We start from the raw sequence: 19,126 nt of genomic DNA on the forward strand, positions 1-19,126 counted from the left end.
CGGTCCGTTTCAAGAAAACTCGTTGGGTTGCAGGAGGTTAACTGGTAATACGTAACAGTTTTGTTTATATTCTTCCACAGTAATTATTGTTTCCAGTCTGCTATACAGCCATGAATCCTGATATTACCAAAGAGCGGGAAAACGCCACTTTTGACGTCGAAAAACTGACCAATATTTTGGACGGGGGCCCAGAAAAAACCAAAAGAAGACGACAAATTGGTGAGTTTAAAATGTCTCGTTTGCTGCATAACTGTTGCTCATTACTGGAAACACTTGTTACAACTGAATGTTATAACTGAACTGTAATGATATTTGCCTACAAAAAGTAAGAGCTAACGTTAACCTAACAACGCTGTCACAAGCTAACGAGTTGCTAAAAGCTGTGTCGGCCACCTGATAACGTTCAATGACATACGTTGTATCACATTTCGACGTTTTTTTAGAAAGTATACTCCCGTGTGGTCCGTTTAAGGAGGTGTCAGTAAAGTTAAGTATGTTACGATGATTTGGTGTGTCCCCGTGGTAGATTCGGCTTCAGTATAATTTGCCAAACTTCCTTATAATAGTTGGTCAACACGTACTTTACAGTAGGTACAAAGCCCCTTTTCAAAGTCTGTGCTATTTTATGTCTGACCTAGTCGAGTCTACGTGTGCATATGCTTGTTGGTATGTAAAAATATGACAGCTGTTAAATAAGCTTTTTTATGCATGTCATTTTCCATGTCTGCATACTTACTCAGCTTGCTGCAAACATTTTTATTATCAGTTAATTTGCCAGGTGCTTGAGTGCAGCAAATGATACACCTCCAAATAGACAAAAGAAGGTTTCAATTAAATGCATATATTATGTGCTTGGCCTACAAATGTGTGCTCTATATAGGCTCCATCTCCTCAGTTCTTCCGGAACAAGCACTTTCTGGATCATGCATGGATGTATGGATTTCTGATTAAATTTTTCCCACTGTAGAGTCACTGGTTTTCAGCGACCCAGACTTTAAGGAGGAGGACCCAAACTTCCTGTCCCGCAGTGAGCGCTATGACCAGGCTGTTAGAAAAAGTGCCCAAATGATCCTGAAACTCAGAGAGTATGGCATCGCTGACCCAGAGGAGATCTACTACTATAAGAAGTATGTGGTAATAAAGTCAACACATGAGGCTGGCACTTATCTAGCTTGCAAGCACAAACACGCTTATAATGTGTCGATGTCATTGTGACCAGACACAGTCAAGTCACAGTTTGTACTTAAGGGACTCAAAAGAAGATTAACATTTATCAAAAGAGTAAGAAATGATAGGGATTATTATATGGATGGAGTCTTTTACAATTATGCATACCTACATTTTGTTCAAATGTAATACTGGTCACAAATGAATCATATTTTATTTACTTGTTGTATTTTAACTATTATAACTTCATTTTATGGATCATTTTACCGTGTTATGGTTAGTATCCATTAACTGTCCAGTGACAGTATCAAATTTGAATAAATTACTTACTTTGAAGAAATGCGTTATATAACCTGACCCACTATCTGTGTGACTCTTAAGCGGACAAACTCAGTTGGAACAAAGTTCATTAGAATAAACTGTGTCAGAGGGCATGCTAGTTCCTAGCTTTGAGCAGTTATACCAGAAACTGCAATATAATACGCAATCTTTTCAGATAGTGCTGCCTTCAGGAGCATTACGTGTACATTTTTTGTTGACACTGTCAATCATATGTTGGTTGAGCTCTGTGATACTGTACAACTTTACGTGTACTTTATCACAGACTACAAATGCTCCTAAACTGGTTTCGCTTGTCAGATGATCTTTTTCAGATTTAGTTCAAACTTTCAGTGTGCTTTGTTTCTACACAATCATTCTGTCAGCTCCTTAGATGTACATGCAGTTTGTTTTCCTCAGCCATCATTTTTAAATACTCCTATTTGGACCACTTGTTTTTTGCTTGCCCTCATTATTGTAGAATAGGTCATGTGTGGAAAATCTCTTCCTTGTTAGTACTATCAGTACTCCGATCATTTTCCAGAAAGTCATCAGCCAGGAGATTTTTAATCTGAAAATTACTTGTTTAATCTTTCGGACAATACTAAATGACAAGTACCTCATCCAAACAGGTTACTAAATTGCATGTAGGTGATAATCTTGGATGTCAGCTGTAATAGCACAGTCTCTTTCAGGCTTTCCAGAACGTAGTGAGTCAGAAAATACACCAGTTGTCTTACATTTGAGTAACAGTGAATCTGAACTTCAGTTGTGTGTCCTACACCTTCCCTTCATCTAGTATGGTCAAAGGCAACCAGCAAGAAGCCATGGGGCTGCACTTTGCCATGTTCCTCCCAACCCTGTACAGCCAGTGTGACCCTGAGCAGTCCAAGAAATGGTTGCCTCTGGCAGAGTCCTTCCAGGCTATAGGCACATATGCCCAGACTGAGCTTGGTCACGGTTAGTCCTGGACATAGACTTAAAATTATTTACTTGATATTTTCTGAAGGCCCTTACTCTGTGCTTAAACAGCACAAATTAGAATGAGTGTTTTTCATGGCGTAGCATGCCAATGTTTAACCAAAAGGCAAAAACTGATTAGTACCAAGGGTAGTACTGTAGATTTCTTGTATGTGTTTGACAGATCCAAAATCATGTAGAAAATTCCAGTAGTTGCATGAATGTCATGACAACTGTGTTACATGTTCTTCTAACAACTAATGATCATTTCTTCTTCGTCAAGTGCACATAGCTGTGTTCATGTTATGAATATAGTTCCATTATTGGTTGCACCTAACAATTTCAAGTTGTGTAGCAGCTTAAAATGAAATTAGTTGTGCAAAACATGTTCCCATCAACATTATTTAGTTCTACTGCTTTCCCTCTCACAAACATCTCCTTTCTTTTTTACTTAATGATGAAGCTTGTGTGTATTTTCATTGATCTACTTTGATTGTTTTCCATCTGTTTACAAATCATGAACTCGGTGTCCAATTAATTCTAATCAGTAATCTAATAAGTCTTAATAGTTTAGTTTGTCTTTGGTTTGGCCATTGACAGAAATGGCGTATTAACTTGAAGATATTTGGACCCTTAAACTGCAATGGGTTAGAAGAACTTCCTTGTTTATCGTGTAATCTGGCATCCAAAGCAAGAGAAGCAACATTATGTGCTGCTGAAATATGTGGTCTAGGAACACATAATGAGGCCTCTGAAATGTCTCTTTGTAATCTGAGAGTCTGGCAGATCTGTGTGAGAGAAAATGTAGGCCAAGCCAGCTATTGTTTGTTGGCTTTTTGTAATAAAGCCAAATGAATGTCGTTAAGAATTTGTAAATCTGTGCAAAGCTACACTGAAAGTTTAGGACTGATATTTGATTTGGACTAGAGTCCCAGACAACCATCTATTTATATCTAATGTGTATAATGCAACTGCTTCAACTGTTTTTATTATAAATTAGTCTGCTGATTATCATCTCAGTTCCTTGTTTCCTCCAGAAAACGGTAGGAAAAGGTGACTTAGTACATGATATTTTAATTGGTCTACTAATCTTATTCATGCTGTTTTAGGGTGGTGGGTACTGTCGCTGTCTGTGGTTTTGTCACATAGATAATCCTAAAACAGTATTGTTCAAAATGAATGTACCTATCCGTTATTATCTGCAAGGACTTGATTCTAGTGTCCAAAATATCTATTATCTTGTCAGTGTACCGATTTTCAGTGCCGCCATGTTTGTATCCACTGACACTGAGAAAATTAATTAATTCAGTTGCCAGACTTGTGGAACATCCAGATAGTGAGCTTGTTAAGAGGCATGTTTGAACAAAGCAAACTATTATTTGCTTTGCTCGGATGAAACAGTGAACACCTGCAGCATAGTCTAAACTCAGAACTGGCTTCTACATACCTGATGTGTGGCATTGTAAAATCTACTGATGGAGTTACTAAACATTTAAACTGATATCAAATAAGTTGGGTTTCAAGTCAAATTAGGACCATATGATCAAATCAGCAATCCCAATTTGCATGTAATGCTCACAAGCTGTTTTAATTTGTCTTTGTCACTTCTGTCTCTTCTGCTTGCTGCCACAACCTGTCTCAACCCTATTTCCTCCCTGACATTGTCTTCATTTGAACCTTATCAATTCTTTCGCAATTTTATCCCACTTGTCAATTGAAAATATTTTATCATTCTCTTTTCATTTATCTGCCCTTACATTGGCTTAAACCTTTCATTAAATGGTTTCCATCAAAATTTCCCTTTGCATCTCCCTCCTGCTTTTCTTTTCCGTTTGCCCCTGTGTTGCGTGGCCAAGATGTGTGCACCCAGACAGGCCAGAGCCCTTGGATCTCCATCTGGGGATGTTCCTGCCTACACTGCTCAACCAGGCCACCCCAGAGCAAATAGACCGTTTCTTCATGCCCGCCTGGAACCTAGAGATCATCGGCACCTATGCTCAGACTGAGATGGGCCACGGTAAAATGAACAGAGCAGTCCAGAACAATACTGCTTGGATTATTCTTGGATGTCTTGGATGATTTCTTTGCATTCTCTGTATACCCCAAAATTGTTTTTTATTCGATTTATAATTCGATTTTTCGTTGCAATTCAATGCGTACGCTAAATGCTAGTTTAATACTAAATGTCTTTTAACAATCTGTCTGCCAAAGAGAAATAACACTTAGACACTTAAACTAATTAACAATTAAACTTGATTTGCTGTTACTTTTATATCAAATGGTGCAACCAAAATGTATATTGTAATCATCCATAGTGTTCGACATTATAGTTTGAGCACAACCTTGAAAGATAATATGTTAAATGTTTTATTTGTTGAAACAGACAATTAATTTTCAAACCATCGGACCACTGGTGTCCTTAGAAAGTTTCAGTTTTGGTGATCACAGCTATGCAAATGAGTTTGTTTAAAATGTGAGTTTTGTATACAAATTTCTGTCACTGTCTTGCTCCCCAACCACCAGTTGTAGACAAACTACCCCCCTCTCTCTATTACAAGCCCATCTTTTTTTTCTTTACTAACAATCTTTAATTGTTCATATGTTTGTTTTAGCATATGAGGGGAGTCTCTCTTCAGCTGTAGACCAGTACAGCAAGATGCTGTAGACATGACATAGATTGAAACATAACTGTAACATATTACGATCTGTCAAACACCTACAGTCTACACTGTGTTACTTCTTTTTATCAATCTATCAGTCTTTGAAATGCCTAAATTTTATTTCACTGAAATTATATCAGCAATATTTTAAACTCCAAGGGCTTAACATGTTTTCTATCCATTATCTTTAACTATTATTTTTTCCTGTATGATTAATCTTCAGTCTTGTCATATTAGTGGTTAGTTTTATGCCTGTTAATAATGGCAGTCTTAAATATGCTAAACAAATGAATCTCTTATTGTCCACAAGTATTCATTCATTTTTTGACTTTCATTTATAGCCTGTGCTTGTGACTGTGTTTGTTAGACTTTGATATGTCGTGTCTCTCTAGGCACACACCTCAGAGGACTGGAGACCACAGCCACATATGACCCAGCCACACAGGAGTTTGTCTTGAATAGTCCCACGGTCAGCTCCATCAAATGGTGGCCTGGAGGACGTAAGTACATTTACACTGTCATGTTTCTACTCTGTTGTTGGCTATGACTAGAGTTCATTTGGTTGTAGCAGCATTTCTCAGGTCATAAATGATTTCGTTAATAATAAAGGAAGATAACTGATGTAATATTTCGTTCAGAATGTGACTGCTTTCAGACATAGAAAGATTAACATCTCTCTCTAATCTCTCTCTCTGTCTTTCTTTCTAGTTGGAAAGACCTCCAACCATGCCATAGTTTTAGCACAGCTCTATAGTCTTGGAAATTGCCATGGTCTGCATGCTTTCATCGTACCCATCCGCGACATGAACACACATGAACCCCTGCCAGGTAACACAGTCTGATGTCTTTCTGGAGGTGGTGTTTGTGGTAAAGACAGTCCTACTCTTGTTCCTTCCTGACACTAACTCACTTTTGATGTCGGACTATGTCACATGCCTTCTTACTCTCTCTTTGACTCTTCTTAGGCATTGTAGTTGGAGACATCGGCCCCAAGTTTGGCTTTAATGAAGTTGACAATGGCTTCCTGAAATTAGAGAATGTACGAATTCCACGGGAGAACATGCTGATGAAATACGCCAAGGTGATATGACATTATATGAGTATCTACCTTGAAACAGCATCGGTTTGCTTTAAGAAACTGTCTCAATTTCGTTGGGGAGTTCTGGATTTTATTTTGTGGAAGTATCGTTGTCATCAGTAAAGCTGCAAATGTCTTGCAAAACTTATTTACAGTTATTATTAATAGACTGTATGTATGCAATACATATTTACTTTGTAAAGATGTAACAGTATATTGCATATTTCCTTTACTGAGTGGAAATGATGTTAGATTTATTCTAAAATCCTGAGTACAGCATTAAAATAATGATTTAGAAGTGGTGTGCATAATGTACATATAGTAACTTGCCTGTGTTGTAGAGCTCCTGAAGCATCTGCATAAAATGACTCTGTCTCTCCACTAGGTGGACCCAGATGGAACCTATATGAAGCCACCAAGTGCCAAGCTGACCTACGGGACCATGGTGTTCATCCGCTCCATGATTGTTGGCGAGTCAGCTCGGGCCTTAGTGAAGTCCTGCACCATTGCCATCCGCTACAGTGCTGTTCGTCACCAGTCTGAAATCCGACCTGGGTCAGTTCGTGTAAATGAGTTCATAAAGGCACTGCAGTAAACAATTACACTAACGTCACTTAACTCAGAAGTTCCATGATAAAACAAACAAATGAATAAGGTAGTGCATGCTCAACCAAGTTATAAGGTTCCAAATACGGTGAAATAAAATAAAAGCCATTTATGAATGTTCACTTAGAATAACACAGTGTTTTATACAGGAAACAAAAACATAATGTATGTTATGTGATGATATGAAGTAAATAACAGGGTGAAAAAATGTCAGTTAAGACCCCAATATTTACAACTTTTGAACTGAATAAGTCATATTTAACAGGGCATTGAGCACATTAAAATGATCATGATAGGTTCAGAAATGACATCTTAATGCCAACAGCAAATGGAAATGGCTCTCAATTTTTAATTTTTTTTTTTTTTTACCACACTGTCATGTATCAGATGGAAGTGCAACTATGTATGAGACAAGAGAAACATGTCTGTTACTATTCCACAGAGAGCCAGAACCTCAGATTCTTGACTATCAGACACAGCAGTACAAGCTGTTTCCTCTGCTGGCTACGGCCTATGCCTTCACATTTGTTGGCCAGTATATGCAACAGACCTACCAACGCATCACAGGAGACATCAACCAGGGCGACTTCAGTGAGCTGCCTGAGGTACTGACTAGACAATGACAAAAAATGCATGAATGCACATTATCATTGAAACACTTTATAAATGATTTGGGTATGTTGTACTATGCGTGTGCTGTTCTTTGTGTGTCTATTTGTGTCTATTTTAATTTTAATCCACAAATAGGGTTTGATCGAATCTTAATGCTGACTGTCTGACTGGGAATGATGCATATTGATTGACAATGTCATAGATTAGCATCACTCAATCTAAACATTTTGGGGAGGTATATGACTCCAGATAGGTTGCTTGGTGATAGCAATACCATCTTGGACACACACAAAACAGACACCACTTGCTCAGATCAAATACTAATCTAAATAAATAAATATACTACATAAATGTGTTAAAGCTAGCATGAAACCATTTTCAGCCTCTTTTCTCATCTACAGCTCCATGCCCTTTCTGCGGGTCTGAAAGCCTTTACCACGTGGGAGACCAACTCTGCCATCGAAGTGTGCCGCATGTCATGTGGTGGCCACGGTTACTCTCGAAGCAGTGCCTTGCCAGACATTTACGTCGAGTTCACCCCCACCTGCACCTATGAGGGAGAGAACACAGTCATGATGCTGCAGACTGCCAGGTTACTCACCACACAAATGTCACCACAAAGTTCACATCCTGCCCAGTTTTCCACCTCCAGAAATGCTTTTGTTATTACTGTGTCATTAGAGTGATCATATAATAGGAGGACTTTTATATTCCTAAGCTGTGTCCTTGTTAGTACAGGTACTCAGATGGCAGGCTGGCATGCACACACAGAAGTATATACTTTCTGATGGATAATTTCTGTTGGGCATTTTGGGACAACCAGAGCTAGACCCAGACAAATACAAAGATATGCATATACCCACGGCATCACAATTGTACACGCCGTCACTCCTCCTCTAAAAACAAACATGGGCATTTTTTATATGACTTTGATAGCATTTATAGGTCTGTACCACCAGTGCTATAAAGGTCAGCAATTATATTTCAGAAAACTGTTATGTGATATTTTGCCCTTTGAATAGACATTGTTTCCTTCTTGAAATGTTCTTGAAATATTTTATTACACAGTACCCACATGAAGGACAAAAGTGTTCTGAATAGGTATAAAATAGGATCAATAGGCTGCAGTATGAACCTGTGCTTGTATTTGGGGTTAGTGAAAAGATTACAACAAGCCTGAATGCCATGTACTATCTTGTCTTGCCTTCCGATAGACTGACATAAATTAGACATTGAAAATCAGCTTTGATAGTGTAATACGAAACTCTCTTTCTAAAATCATCATCTTGCGTGAATGATACGATGATGATGATGATGATGTTTTGAAAGAACTGACTTGAAAAAAGAACAGTAGCCACAATAAATATTATATCTGGGTATGACTTTCCATTCTTGTAAACATTAGCTAGTTCACGTACCTAAGTTTAACTGTTAAACACTCAACTGTGATTGCACTCAACATTTGCTTGTGCAGATACTTGGTGAAGAGCTACCGGCAGGCTAAGGCAGGCCAGCAGCTGAGTGGCATCGTGTCGTACCTGAATGAAGCAGGAGATCGGAGGTTGCAACCACAGCCTGTTGCTGCCAGACCAACAGTGGTTGACATCAATGACCTGACCAGCTTGGTGGAGGTCTACAAACTCCGAGCGGCCATGTAAGACATAACCATAATAGAGAAGAATATAACCCAATTTCTTGGACTGCAGTCTGTGTTTTTATTTGTGGTTTAAATATATGTATACCTGGTAAGATTTTGTACTCATTGTTTAGATATTTAATATGGGTTTCCTCTTAATGTCCAATAAGTGTCACCCAAATTTCTGCCTTTGTCATTTTCTGTGCATGACATTAAATACTCTGCTGATCATATCACTGCATTCTGTGAGCCTCATTCACATCTAAACCCATTTGGCAGTGTCAGCTGTGATGAGCACACAGAGTAGCTAAGCCAGTCTGGTGGAAGGTGACAAAATGTGGCCTGCCAATTCAGACATCTAAGGGATACAAGACAAAGGCTGACTGGGTCTTAGTAATTATTTCTTCTGCACTTCCGATAAGGCTGATTACTCCTATCCCTTGATTTAAGAAGTATAGAATGTATTGATGATAGTTTATTAGTTTCAGATTTCAGGTGAAATGAATATGTGCCAAACAAGAATAATTTAGGATTGGTGTTTAAGTTGGGGAGGTATAAAGTGTCTTTATGTTTTTAAATTTACTTGCATGGCAACTTTAATTAATGCACGTTATGTGTCTATGTTTATAGCCTAGTAGATCTGGCAGCAAAGAGCATCCAACAGGAGTTGCAGCGCAGGAAGAGCCAGGAGGACGCCTGGAACAACAGCGCAATTGATCTTGTCAGAGCCTCCGATGTGAGTTCAGTTTTGTGTGTGTGCGCGCATATGACTATTGAACTGTACAAAAATCTCAGACCAGATGTACTTTTTCATCTCTTTATTAAATGCCCCCCCACAGCCACCAACACCTCCCTTGTTAATTTTTTTTTATTTTATTTTCTTTACAATGCCAGATCACAACAGAAGTCATTTAAGGTTACCTTTCCTGTAGGACAGGTCTCTACCTTGTTCTTTTATTAAACAAACTAAATAGCCTTATTTACATGACGGCATGTTATTTCTGTCCCTACACGGTCACATGTTAACAATTCCCCACTCTGTATCACACGCAGTGCTGTTCTGTTTATTCATGCACTTTTTTACCTGTTGTTCGTCTGCAGGCCCACTGTCACTATGTTGTAGTGAAGCTCTTTACTGATAAGCTGGGAGAGGTTGGTGACACAGCGATACACTCAGTACTGTCAAACCTGGCTCTGCTCTACGCCCTGAATGGCATCACAAAGAACTCTGGAGACTTCCTACTGGTCAGTAAACTTATCATCATGTAGAAACAATATGGTTCACGGGCAGTGGTTCATCATATTACATGTGTTGGAAACAGTGTCCAACAAAATTGTGTCTTTGTGCTTTGTATCTGTATGTCTCATGTGTTTTATTCGCTGTGTAATAAAAATAATTAGTTTAAGCAGTTGAACTTTCAGTTGAAAAGCATATATAAGCCTTATGATTCATGTTCCGCCATCACAAGATTTTGTTTAAAATGGACAATATATTTGTCTGTATGGCTATATTTTTTCAGGCTGGACTTCTGAGTGTGCCCCAGGTGCTACAGAGTTCTGTGCGTATCAAAGAGCTGCTGTCTAAGCTGAGGCCAAATGCTGTGGCGCTAGTGGATGCCTTTGACGTCCACGACAAGAAGCTGAATTCAGTCCTGGGACGATATGATGGGAATGTTTATGAAAACATGTTTGAGTGGGCTCGACGCTCTCCTCTCAACAAAACACAGGTCAGTGGAGTAAAACAATAGCTGTGTCATCATTCACTGTTGATCATTTTCAGTGGAAGGTTACTCTTCGTTTAATTTTGTCACATGCCACTGTCTCGCTCATGGAGGGAGAGAAGACTCACCCTTTAAAAGCTTGGCAACCAATCAACAATGATAAATGACGACCTCTGACTGTTATTATTGACGCATATTCTCATGTAGGTGTCATGTGATGATTTTTCGCACTGGAATTTTGTTGCCATTCAAGTTTGATGAGTTTAAACAAAAATTCCAGCTTTACATAAATGGATGTAAATAGCGACATAAAAACCTACAGAGCCCTGAAAGGTTATGGTGTGTTTTTTTTCTGGATATTTTTGCAATAACAATATGTTTGTTTTGTCCCCTCTCAATAACATTTGCATTTCTTCTGACCCATAGAGACAGGCTATGCATTATGATGTAACATAGTCACAAGACGGAATGACCTAAATACCTTTTTTTATTTGGCATCAAAGGATACTCAAAACAGACCACAGAGTATAGCTGCAAATCTAGTGTTTGTGATTGTGTACATGTTTCAGCTCAAGTTCGTGTGCATTATTTCAGCTTAAAACTCCATATGTCTTTGTCATCTTCAGGTCCACGAATCCTATCACAAGTACCTGAAGCCACTGCGGTCCAAACTGTGAGCTGACCCTTGAACCTTAACTCCTGGCTATGACCCTACAACTTCTCATGGTGCACATAGGCACAATCTTAACTGTACTAACCCATCATATCAACCATATGATGGCTCTCACTTGCCATCAACTGGTACTTACCAGGATGCTGGCCTTATTTCCTTTTCTGTCTTTCATCTTAGGTAAATCTGAAAACAATCAGCCTCTCAAAGCCATTACACTAACTTCATAGAGGCAAAATAGGGGAGATTATAGTGGATAAAAAAGTCAGGTCAGGGTGTGAGACGATGTTATTGGGAACTGGAATAAAAAACAGAAATGAAAACTGATAAAGTGAACTAATTAAATAAAGTTGGCATTTGGAGCCCAGAAACCTCGCTTTAAAAATACTGAAAAACAATCATGTATTTACAGTTTTAAATTTCCACGATCTTTGTACAGAACATCTGTAATAAATCATCACATGTTTCATCATCTTCGCTTTCTGCTGCGTGCCTGGAGCCTCTCTGAGCCAGTCAAGATGGGAATGTAAGAACAGAATGTCATTATGAATGTTACATAACATGGATAAAAAACAAACTGCAAAGTCATTTCTTTTCAGTTGTTTGCACCAACTACAAGGACCAACATGTTATTTCAGCACAAACGCAGCACTTTTTGCTGCAATTTCTTATTCTTATTAAGAGGAACTGATTTGTCATGACATTTCTCAATGGCTAACAACTCCAATGTCTGACGACTCCGTACTCCATACATGAATATGAGTCCACTGATGTAAACAAAAAATGAACACTGTTTTCACTGACAAATTGATTCCTATGAAATACTGTTGTTAGATAACACGTCAGCATATACACTGAGTTCATATCCAACACCTATCACATCTGTTGTGATAACATTGTCATACTTAATTATCCATTTTTACAGACTAGTGTGTTGGTTATTCTAACTACTCCTTAATAAATATAAGGTGAGCTGAGGGGACTATCGAGAGGCTCATCATACAGCAGACACTGTATAGATGATAACGTGGAATGATTTGGGCCTAAAGACTTCAGCACTTAAGGCTTTAAGATTCACTCACTGATTTCTCATAATGTATAATGATGTGTGTTGCATCACTGGAATGAATGATTATACTGAAAGGCTGCTTCAGGTAATGATGGAAGCTGTCGGGTGTAAAAAGCCCCTTTGAGGACCAGCAGTATGAATTTCTGGCACTTTTTGAGCATTTAAGTATGTGTGCATTAGTATTCTCCTTATATACAATAAGGGTTGCACCCCAGTCAACCTCTTCATGGATTTTTTTTTAAATCTTTTTAATCAAGCTCATTTTAGACTACGAACTTGTAATAAAATCACAGTTACTGTGCTGTGATATTCAATTCCTTCTAACCCTCATACTAAAGTAAGTTTGAGATTTTTTTCAGATTAATACAATCTAGTTTTCAGTTTTTTTCAGTTTTCCAGTTTCATAAAAACATGTTAGGAAAATCTGTTATTATTGACTGAGCACACAGAAACATAACATTAGAATTTTCTTTTTTGTTTATCTCAGACTGCAGTATATTTTTTCTCCGTTAGCAAACAAATCCTAAGGCTGAATAAAGTAGGAAGAGAACTACTAATTTTGGGGGATTTTGTGACTGTACTGACACTGTAGTTAAAAGGGAGAGCTTAAATCTAAAGCCTCACTGTAAATTGTAAACATGATTTGTGTGATATTTATGTGCCTGAGGGACTTTTAATTGAAGGAAGTATGTTTTCTCACAAGGTTCCTAGCAGTTAAATTCTCTATTTTCGCAAACCTTTAATCATTTCATTTATGCTAGAAGGGTACAGTTACCCATATGTAATGACTAAGCTATTTGTTAAGCGTTATTGTGTGATTATATGTCGACATGTTTTATTGAACGATGATGATTTGACAACAGGATTTTAATTGTTGCTAAATAATGTGACCTTAAATATATTAATAAAAACAATAATAATCAATGGGTGTGTGTTATGTTTTTTCTTGATCTAGTGGTGAATTGACTTTCAAGCCCACTAGGAGTCTACTTTGGAAAATAACTCAACAAACACCAAATTATGATGGCTAGACGACTGGGTCAGAGCATCTCCAAAACTGCAAATCTTGTGGGGTGTTCCTGGTCTGAGAACATCTGAAAGCACTGGACAGAGCAAAGGATGAAGGTAGCCTGGTCTGATGAGTCTCATTTTTATAGGGCGTGCATGGCCGGGTGCGTGTGCGTTGCTTATCTGGGGGAACACATGGCACAAGGATGCACTATGTGAAGAGGTAGTGGGATGCTTTGGGTAATGATCTGCTGGGAGACCTTGGGTCCTGTCATTCATGTAGATCTAAATCTGACACGTACCGCCTATCTAAGCGTTGTTGCAGATCATGCCTCCACAGTTCACAGCCTCTGAATTCAACCAGATGAATCTGTGGGACGTGCTGGACTCTGATCCATGGAGGCCTCACAGGAGTGAAGGGTTACTTTTCCTCATGTAATAGTGACAGATCAGGTCAGAGCTTCTTTGGGAGGAAAAAGGGGCACCCACCTAACATTAGGCTGGTCAGTGAATATTCTGATAAAAAATGCTGTTGAGATTATGTGGCTCTTGCAGTTTGTGGGCAACACCCAGGAAAAAAGTATCGACTCTGACAATAACCGTTTTTCTGAAAGTCCTCCAAATGTGTAATCTCCCTTTAAAGTGACATTCAAAATGTAGCTGTGGAAATGTAGCTTTGTTATTATATTTTTGGCCTCTTTATCCATCTGCAGTTAAAACAGAAGAAGACGCTTTGATGTGGTTTTAGTTTATGGCAGACCAAAAACAGATAACTACAAAAGAGCTGGCTTGGCTGAAGACACACTGATTCCATCTGATCATTCTTGATACTGATCAAGACATCCATAATCTGGATAATATATATATATATATATATATATATAAAACAATAATATATGGGAAGAGAGGTTGACTATGCTGAGTTACACTGACCCCTATTTCACCCAATTCACACAAATTAACACCCTTAATCCAGTTCTTTAGTCAGAAATTACCAGACTACCGTGATGTTTGAAGTCACCAACGTGGGGGGAAATTATAACACCTGCCAACCTGCTGTATAGGCCTATTGATATCTTTGGAAACACATCTGTGGTAACATACACCGATCAGGCATAACATTATGACCACCTTCCTAATATTTTGTAAGTCTGCCTTGTGCCTCCAAAACAGTTGTGACTCATCAGAGAATGGACATGGGCCTGAATGAACTGTCAAATGTAAGTACACTGACGTGTTTTTCTTTGAAAAGCCTTCAGTATACTGTAGATTGTTAGTGTTTTATTTTTAGACTATTTTTATTGCAGTTTTTTGCATCGTCTTTTCCTTTCGGCTGTTCCCTTCAGGGGAACCTTCTTCTCTTTTTTTTGCATGAATTGTTAAAATGGTGGCCCATTTCTGCTCTAAAGTGGAATTCAAAGACCTCGATTAAAGATGAAATTCAAAACTCATAAATGTGTTTATAATTATGTCTCCTCTTTGCTTCCATGCCTTGCAAATGTAGCAGTCTGTAAAGGATAATTAAAACTAACGCGAATAAATGTATGGAAATGAGCTAATAATTGACTGTTTGATGTGTCAGCTGCACAGAAATGAACAATGAAGCATGGTGCATATTCGTGTGTGGGAGTAAAAACTACTAGGAATGTGATTCACTGTAGTTTCCAAGGCTTTCACACGGTGCCGGGTGTTGGAGGGACTGGAACGGGCCCAGCTCGTCTCTTCAGTGGATAAGACGAGGCGGTAACTCCGCCCCCTACTCCTCTCCGTGGAGCTCTCGGTTAAGGATGTTGGAGGAGAGAAATAGGGAAGTAAGGACACACGGGTGGACAGTGACCTAGAGTATCGCTGCATTTCGGACATAAACCCTGTTGCTAATGAATTATAACCCCGTTATTTCTTCTCGGAGGTAAGTGAAATTACACTTAAGAAACACCGTTAAAAGTTAACTTGGAGTGTTTGAGTCAACGGTAATTAGCCAGTTTATAAAATGAAAACATACATTAAACACATCAAAACCACCGCCTCCAAGTACTCTGGTTAAATTGGACGCATTATGGGAGGAAATAGCTAAGTTTTAGTAAGAAAAATAACGCGGATAAGGACACTAACAGTGTTGGCTTACAACGGCCGTTTTCATGAAACGTTAAAGGAGCCGCTGAGAGCATGTCTCTGCACGCCCTTTGTTGCTCTACCCGCCGGGACTCATGAATATGAATCTAGTTATGTATCCCACTTTTCACACGTCTGTCCCTCTGAAGTGAAATACTGTCGAGGAATGAATTTACTGTTAACGCTGCGTCCGTCCCGTTTGTTTTTTGGTGACCGTTGGTGCTTGTTTACAGTCGTTCCTTAGTGAGGAATGACCATAACCGAAACTGACATTTTCATCTGAATGGTGAGTGTTTAAAGTGGAACTGGTCGCCGCTGAGGTGTACTTGTTTGTTTGTTTGTTTGTTTGTTTTGAACTCATTCACATAGAGACAATTCTGTCGTTAAATTGCAGCTTTAAAATTCAGCCAGAAGCCAAACTAAGAATAGCATTAGTGTCCATGTGTTTCTACAGTTGCCTCTCCACCTCCTCTGCTGAATTACATAACTAGAATACCAGTTTTCATCCACCAGCACTACCCAGAGGGGTCTGTTGAGGATACTAAGTCTGATATCTGAACCAGAAATACACTGATCAGCCACAACATTAAAACCACTGACAGGAGAAGTGAATAGCATTGACCGTCTTGTGACAACTCAGTGTTCCTCAGTGGATGGTGTATTGTGTTAAACGGCCGAAACACCCGTTGACGCTGAGGTACACAACTGACGATGTGTCCCGGCGGTAAAGCGTCATAGCAGCCATCTTTCAAGACCTTCCTGTGAATTAGAAGTGGTGCTACGCGAGGGATTGCAACATCTAGTCCTTTCATCAAACTGCTGAGAAACTTTTGGACCTGGCATTCATTTGGATGTTACTTAGACATGTACCACCCAGCTAGACCAGACCGGGCACCCCCACCCCAAAGAAATTCGCCAATTCCAAATCACAAACTGATAAAGTGTGTGTGGGATGATCCACGGAGGCCACTCCCCAAAGTCATAGGACCCAAAGCCCCCCACTAACAACATTCGATTGCCAGACACCACAGGACACCCTCAGAAGGCCCATGTCCATTCTCTGATGAGTCACAACTGTTTTTGAGGCACAAGGGAGACCTGCACAATATTAGGAAGGTGGTCATAATGTTATGCCTGATCAGCGCATGTTACTGCAGATGTGTTTCAAAAGCCATCAATAGGCCTAAATAGTTGAGTTAATTTCCAAATGTGTGCAATGGGTGAAATAGGGGTCAGTGTAAGTTAACCTCTCTTCCTATATATTATTGAGGGTTATGGATATACCAGGAGATCAGTATCAGGGCCAATCCAAGCATTTTTAAAATGACTGGATTGAAATCTTATCGGGCTTCAGCCAAGCCAGATCTTTTGTAGTTATCTATTTTCGGTCTGCCATAAACCAAAACAATGTCCTCATAGTGTCAAAACATCCTCTTCTGTTATAATGGCAATTGGCTAGTGTCAAAGCTGCCAAGAGAAGAAGAAAAATAAGAAGAAGAAGCAGCAAAATCAAGTGACTAAACATGTCTGCTGTGCGGAAGTCATTTAATGTGAAGTCAGACAGACAGCATTTTGTGAATTGCGCAATGTGGATGTTTGGTGGGGTGTTAGTATTAGATCATCAACTTGATTTGCCACCTACAAAAAAAAAAAAATACAAAACAGGATCCATAGTGTACACTCAGGCAAAGGCTGCACCGAAACAACAAACTCTGAACGCTGCAGTTAAAAGGAGACAAAAGTTTCCAGCGTCAAGGCAAAAATATTCCATGGTAAATTAACTTTGACATCCCTGTTTATTGTGCTTCATACAGCCGCACAGTGCACATGTGATCTGAGAGTGTACAACTAAGATGAGAAAAAGCCTTTATGAATCTCCAGGGGAGGAAATTTAGTTTATTTAAAATCAGATCGAGACCTGGATTGGCCAGTACACAATATTGAATGATCGGGATCGGATCGGGGGGCAAAAGAACTTGATCGGGGCATCCATGCAGATGTGCTGAATGATGGGTTGCCATGAATATACCGTACAGCAGACTTTTAGTGGTTTCATTTTCCCATTCTTAAACACTGGACTTTTTTTCTTTCTCGCATTTGTCACTATCTGCTCTAAAACATAGGATTGTAAACGCCAAACACCAAGGTTCACCATGAAATTATTTTTCATCTTGAACGTGTGAATGCTGAGCCGCGTTGAAATGTCTAAACGTTGCTTATACATTTTTATCGATCGGGTTTCTTTACTTCTACGCATTATAAGAAATAGCCGTGGCTCACTAAGCTGACGGTCAGTAATTTTCCAGTGCCAGTGTCGGTGTCAGAGTTTTCCACTGGCACTAGTTGGATCCATGTAGCAGGTTTTTCAGCCCATTCAGAGAGATGACCCTGATTGGCTGTTCGGCTTAGAGAATCAGTGCTTTATGAGCAACGCGGAAATAAACAAAACATGGAGATTCAAATGGCACATAAAGAAGGCTTTCTTGTTTTACATCATCATCTGATCTGAACATTGTAATTCACAAATATTTTCTCAATAACATGATCATCTGGAATGAATAAACTGTAGACCAGCTGATCGACATGATTCAGTAGAGGCCAGCTCTGTACGATCCTATGTAGCTCTTCCTAGCTTTCCATCTAATAGTAGCTGCTTCCTGTTATTTCCTTCACACAGATGCAGAAAGTATGTACCAGCCTTCCGTTGGCCGTAGTCTTTGTGGTTCGAGTGCAACTACTGGCCCAGACGCGAGTTAGTTATAATTCCTTGACGTTGGTTTTGTGTGTTCGTACCTTAAAAACGACATTTCTACTTAGAGAACCTTAACTCCCACCGCTCTAAATGGTGTGAATTGGGTGAAATGTGTGTGAGTTTACCTGTCTTGTTATGTACCAATGCAGATGTGTTAAATGGCGGTTTGCAAATGGTTACAAACAGCACAGGAAGTTCAGCGGGCAAACACTGACTAGAGTGTGTAGTTGTTCCATCAACAAATGAAGGTGGGAGTTGGTCAGAATTGTCCCTGCGTCACACATTACTGAAGTGTTGGTCTCATGATATTTACTAATACTCACTGGGGCGTCTCGGAAACGTTACGCTATGTTGAGGTTTTAGAGCAGCTTTAGAGTGCGGAGAAGCTGTGTGTAGATCATCTACTTCTAGATAAACTGAGGGCGTTTCTCAGATATTAAATTCAACGGTGTCTTGTGAGACAGTATACTATAGTTTTACGCACAACATTATATAGTATATATGATATTTCTTTACTTGTATCACCTGCAAAGCTTTTTCATTTCATTGACGTCACAGGTTGAAAGTGAAATCTTTATGATCATCACACATGCAGTGGCCAGTTATAATTAACCTCCTGTACTTGCACGCTTCTGTGCACAAGGGGAAGCTGTGAAAAAAAAAAGAGAATCACAAAGTGTTTTCCATTGCAGTCTATAGCTGTGAATGTAATCCAGTAAAGGAAATTAGTTAGGAAAGTACAGAAAACAGACACGTA

At 39.1% G+C, this 19,126-nt stretch overlaps 2 protein-coding genes across 3 annotated transcripts in view; both read left to right on the forward strand.

Annotated features, from left to right (window-relative positions):
* Nucleotides 1-2: 2 nt before the first annotated feature.
* On the forward strand, nucleotides 3-13,793 carry acox1 (acyl-CoA oxidase 1, palmitoyl). 2 transcript variants are annotated; one of them, XM_084565698.1, is made up of 14 exons: nucleotides 3-219; nucleotides 968-1,127; nucleotides 2,285-2,445; nucleotides 5,498-5,605; nucleotides 5,814-5,933; nucleotides 6,071-6,186; nucleotides 6,569-6,738; nucleotides 7,232-7,394; nucleotides 7,803-7,993; nucleotides 8,876-9,055; nucleotides 9,668-9,773; nucleotides 10,139-10,282; nucleotides 10,558-10,764; nucleotides 11,385-13,793. In XM_084565698.1, the coding sequence occupies exons 1-14, from the start codon at nucleotides 111-113 to the stop codon at nucleotides 11,433-11,435; spliced, it is 1,986 nt and encodes a 661-aa protein (XP_084421824.1). In that variant the 5' UTR covers nucleotides 3-110; the 3' UTR covers nucleotides 11,436-13,793. The 2 variants fall into 2 exon arrangements, with proteins under 2 accessions (XP_084421824.1, XP_084421823.1); XM_084565697.1 differs by lacking the exon at nucleotides 2,285-2,445 and adding an exon at nucleotides 4,302-4,462 and having other exon boundaries at nucleotides 4-219.
* A 1,485-nt stretch (nucleotides 13,794-15,278) lies between these two features.
* LOC311504493 (inactive rhomboid protein 2-like) overlaps nucleotides 15,279-19,126 on the forward strand; it is a 30,531-nt gene continuing 26,683 nt past the window's right edge. The window contains exon 1 of the mRNA XM_084567631.1: nucleotides 15,279-15,414. The gene's annotated coding sequence lies outside the window, so the exon portion shown is untranslated. The remainder of the gene's footprint in view (nucleotides 15,415-19,126) is intronic.

Source organism: Chelon labrosus, assembly GCF_963514085.1.
Source record: "Chelon labrosus genome assembly, chromosome: 2".
NCBI classification, from domain to species: Eukaryota; Metazoa; Chordata; class Actinopteri; order Mugiliformes; family Mugilidae; genus Chelon; species Chelon labrosus.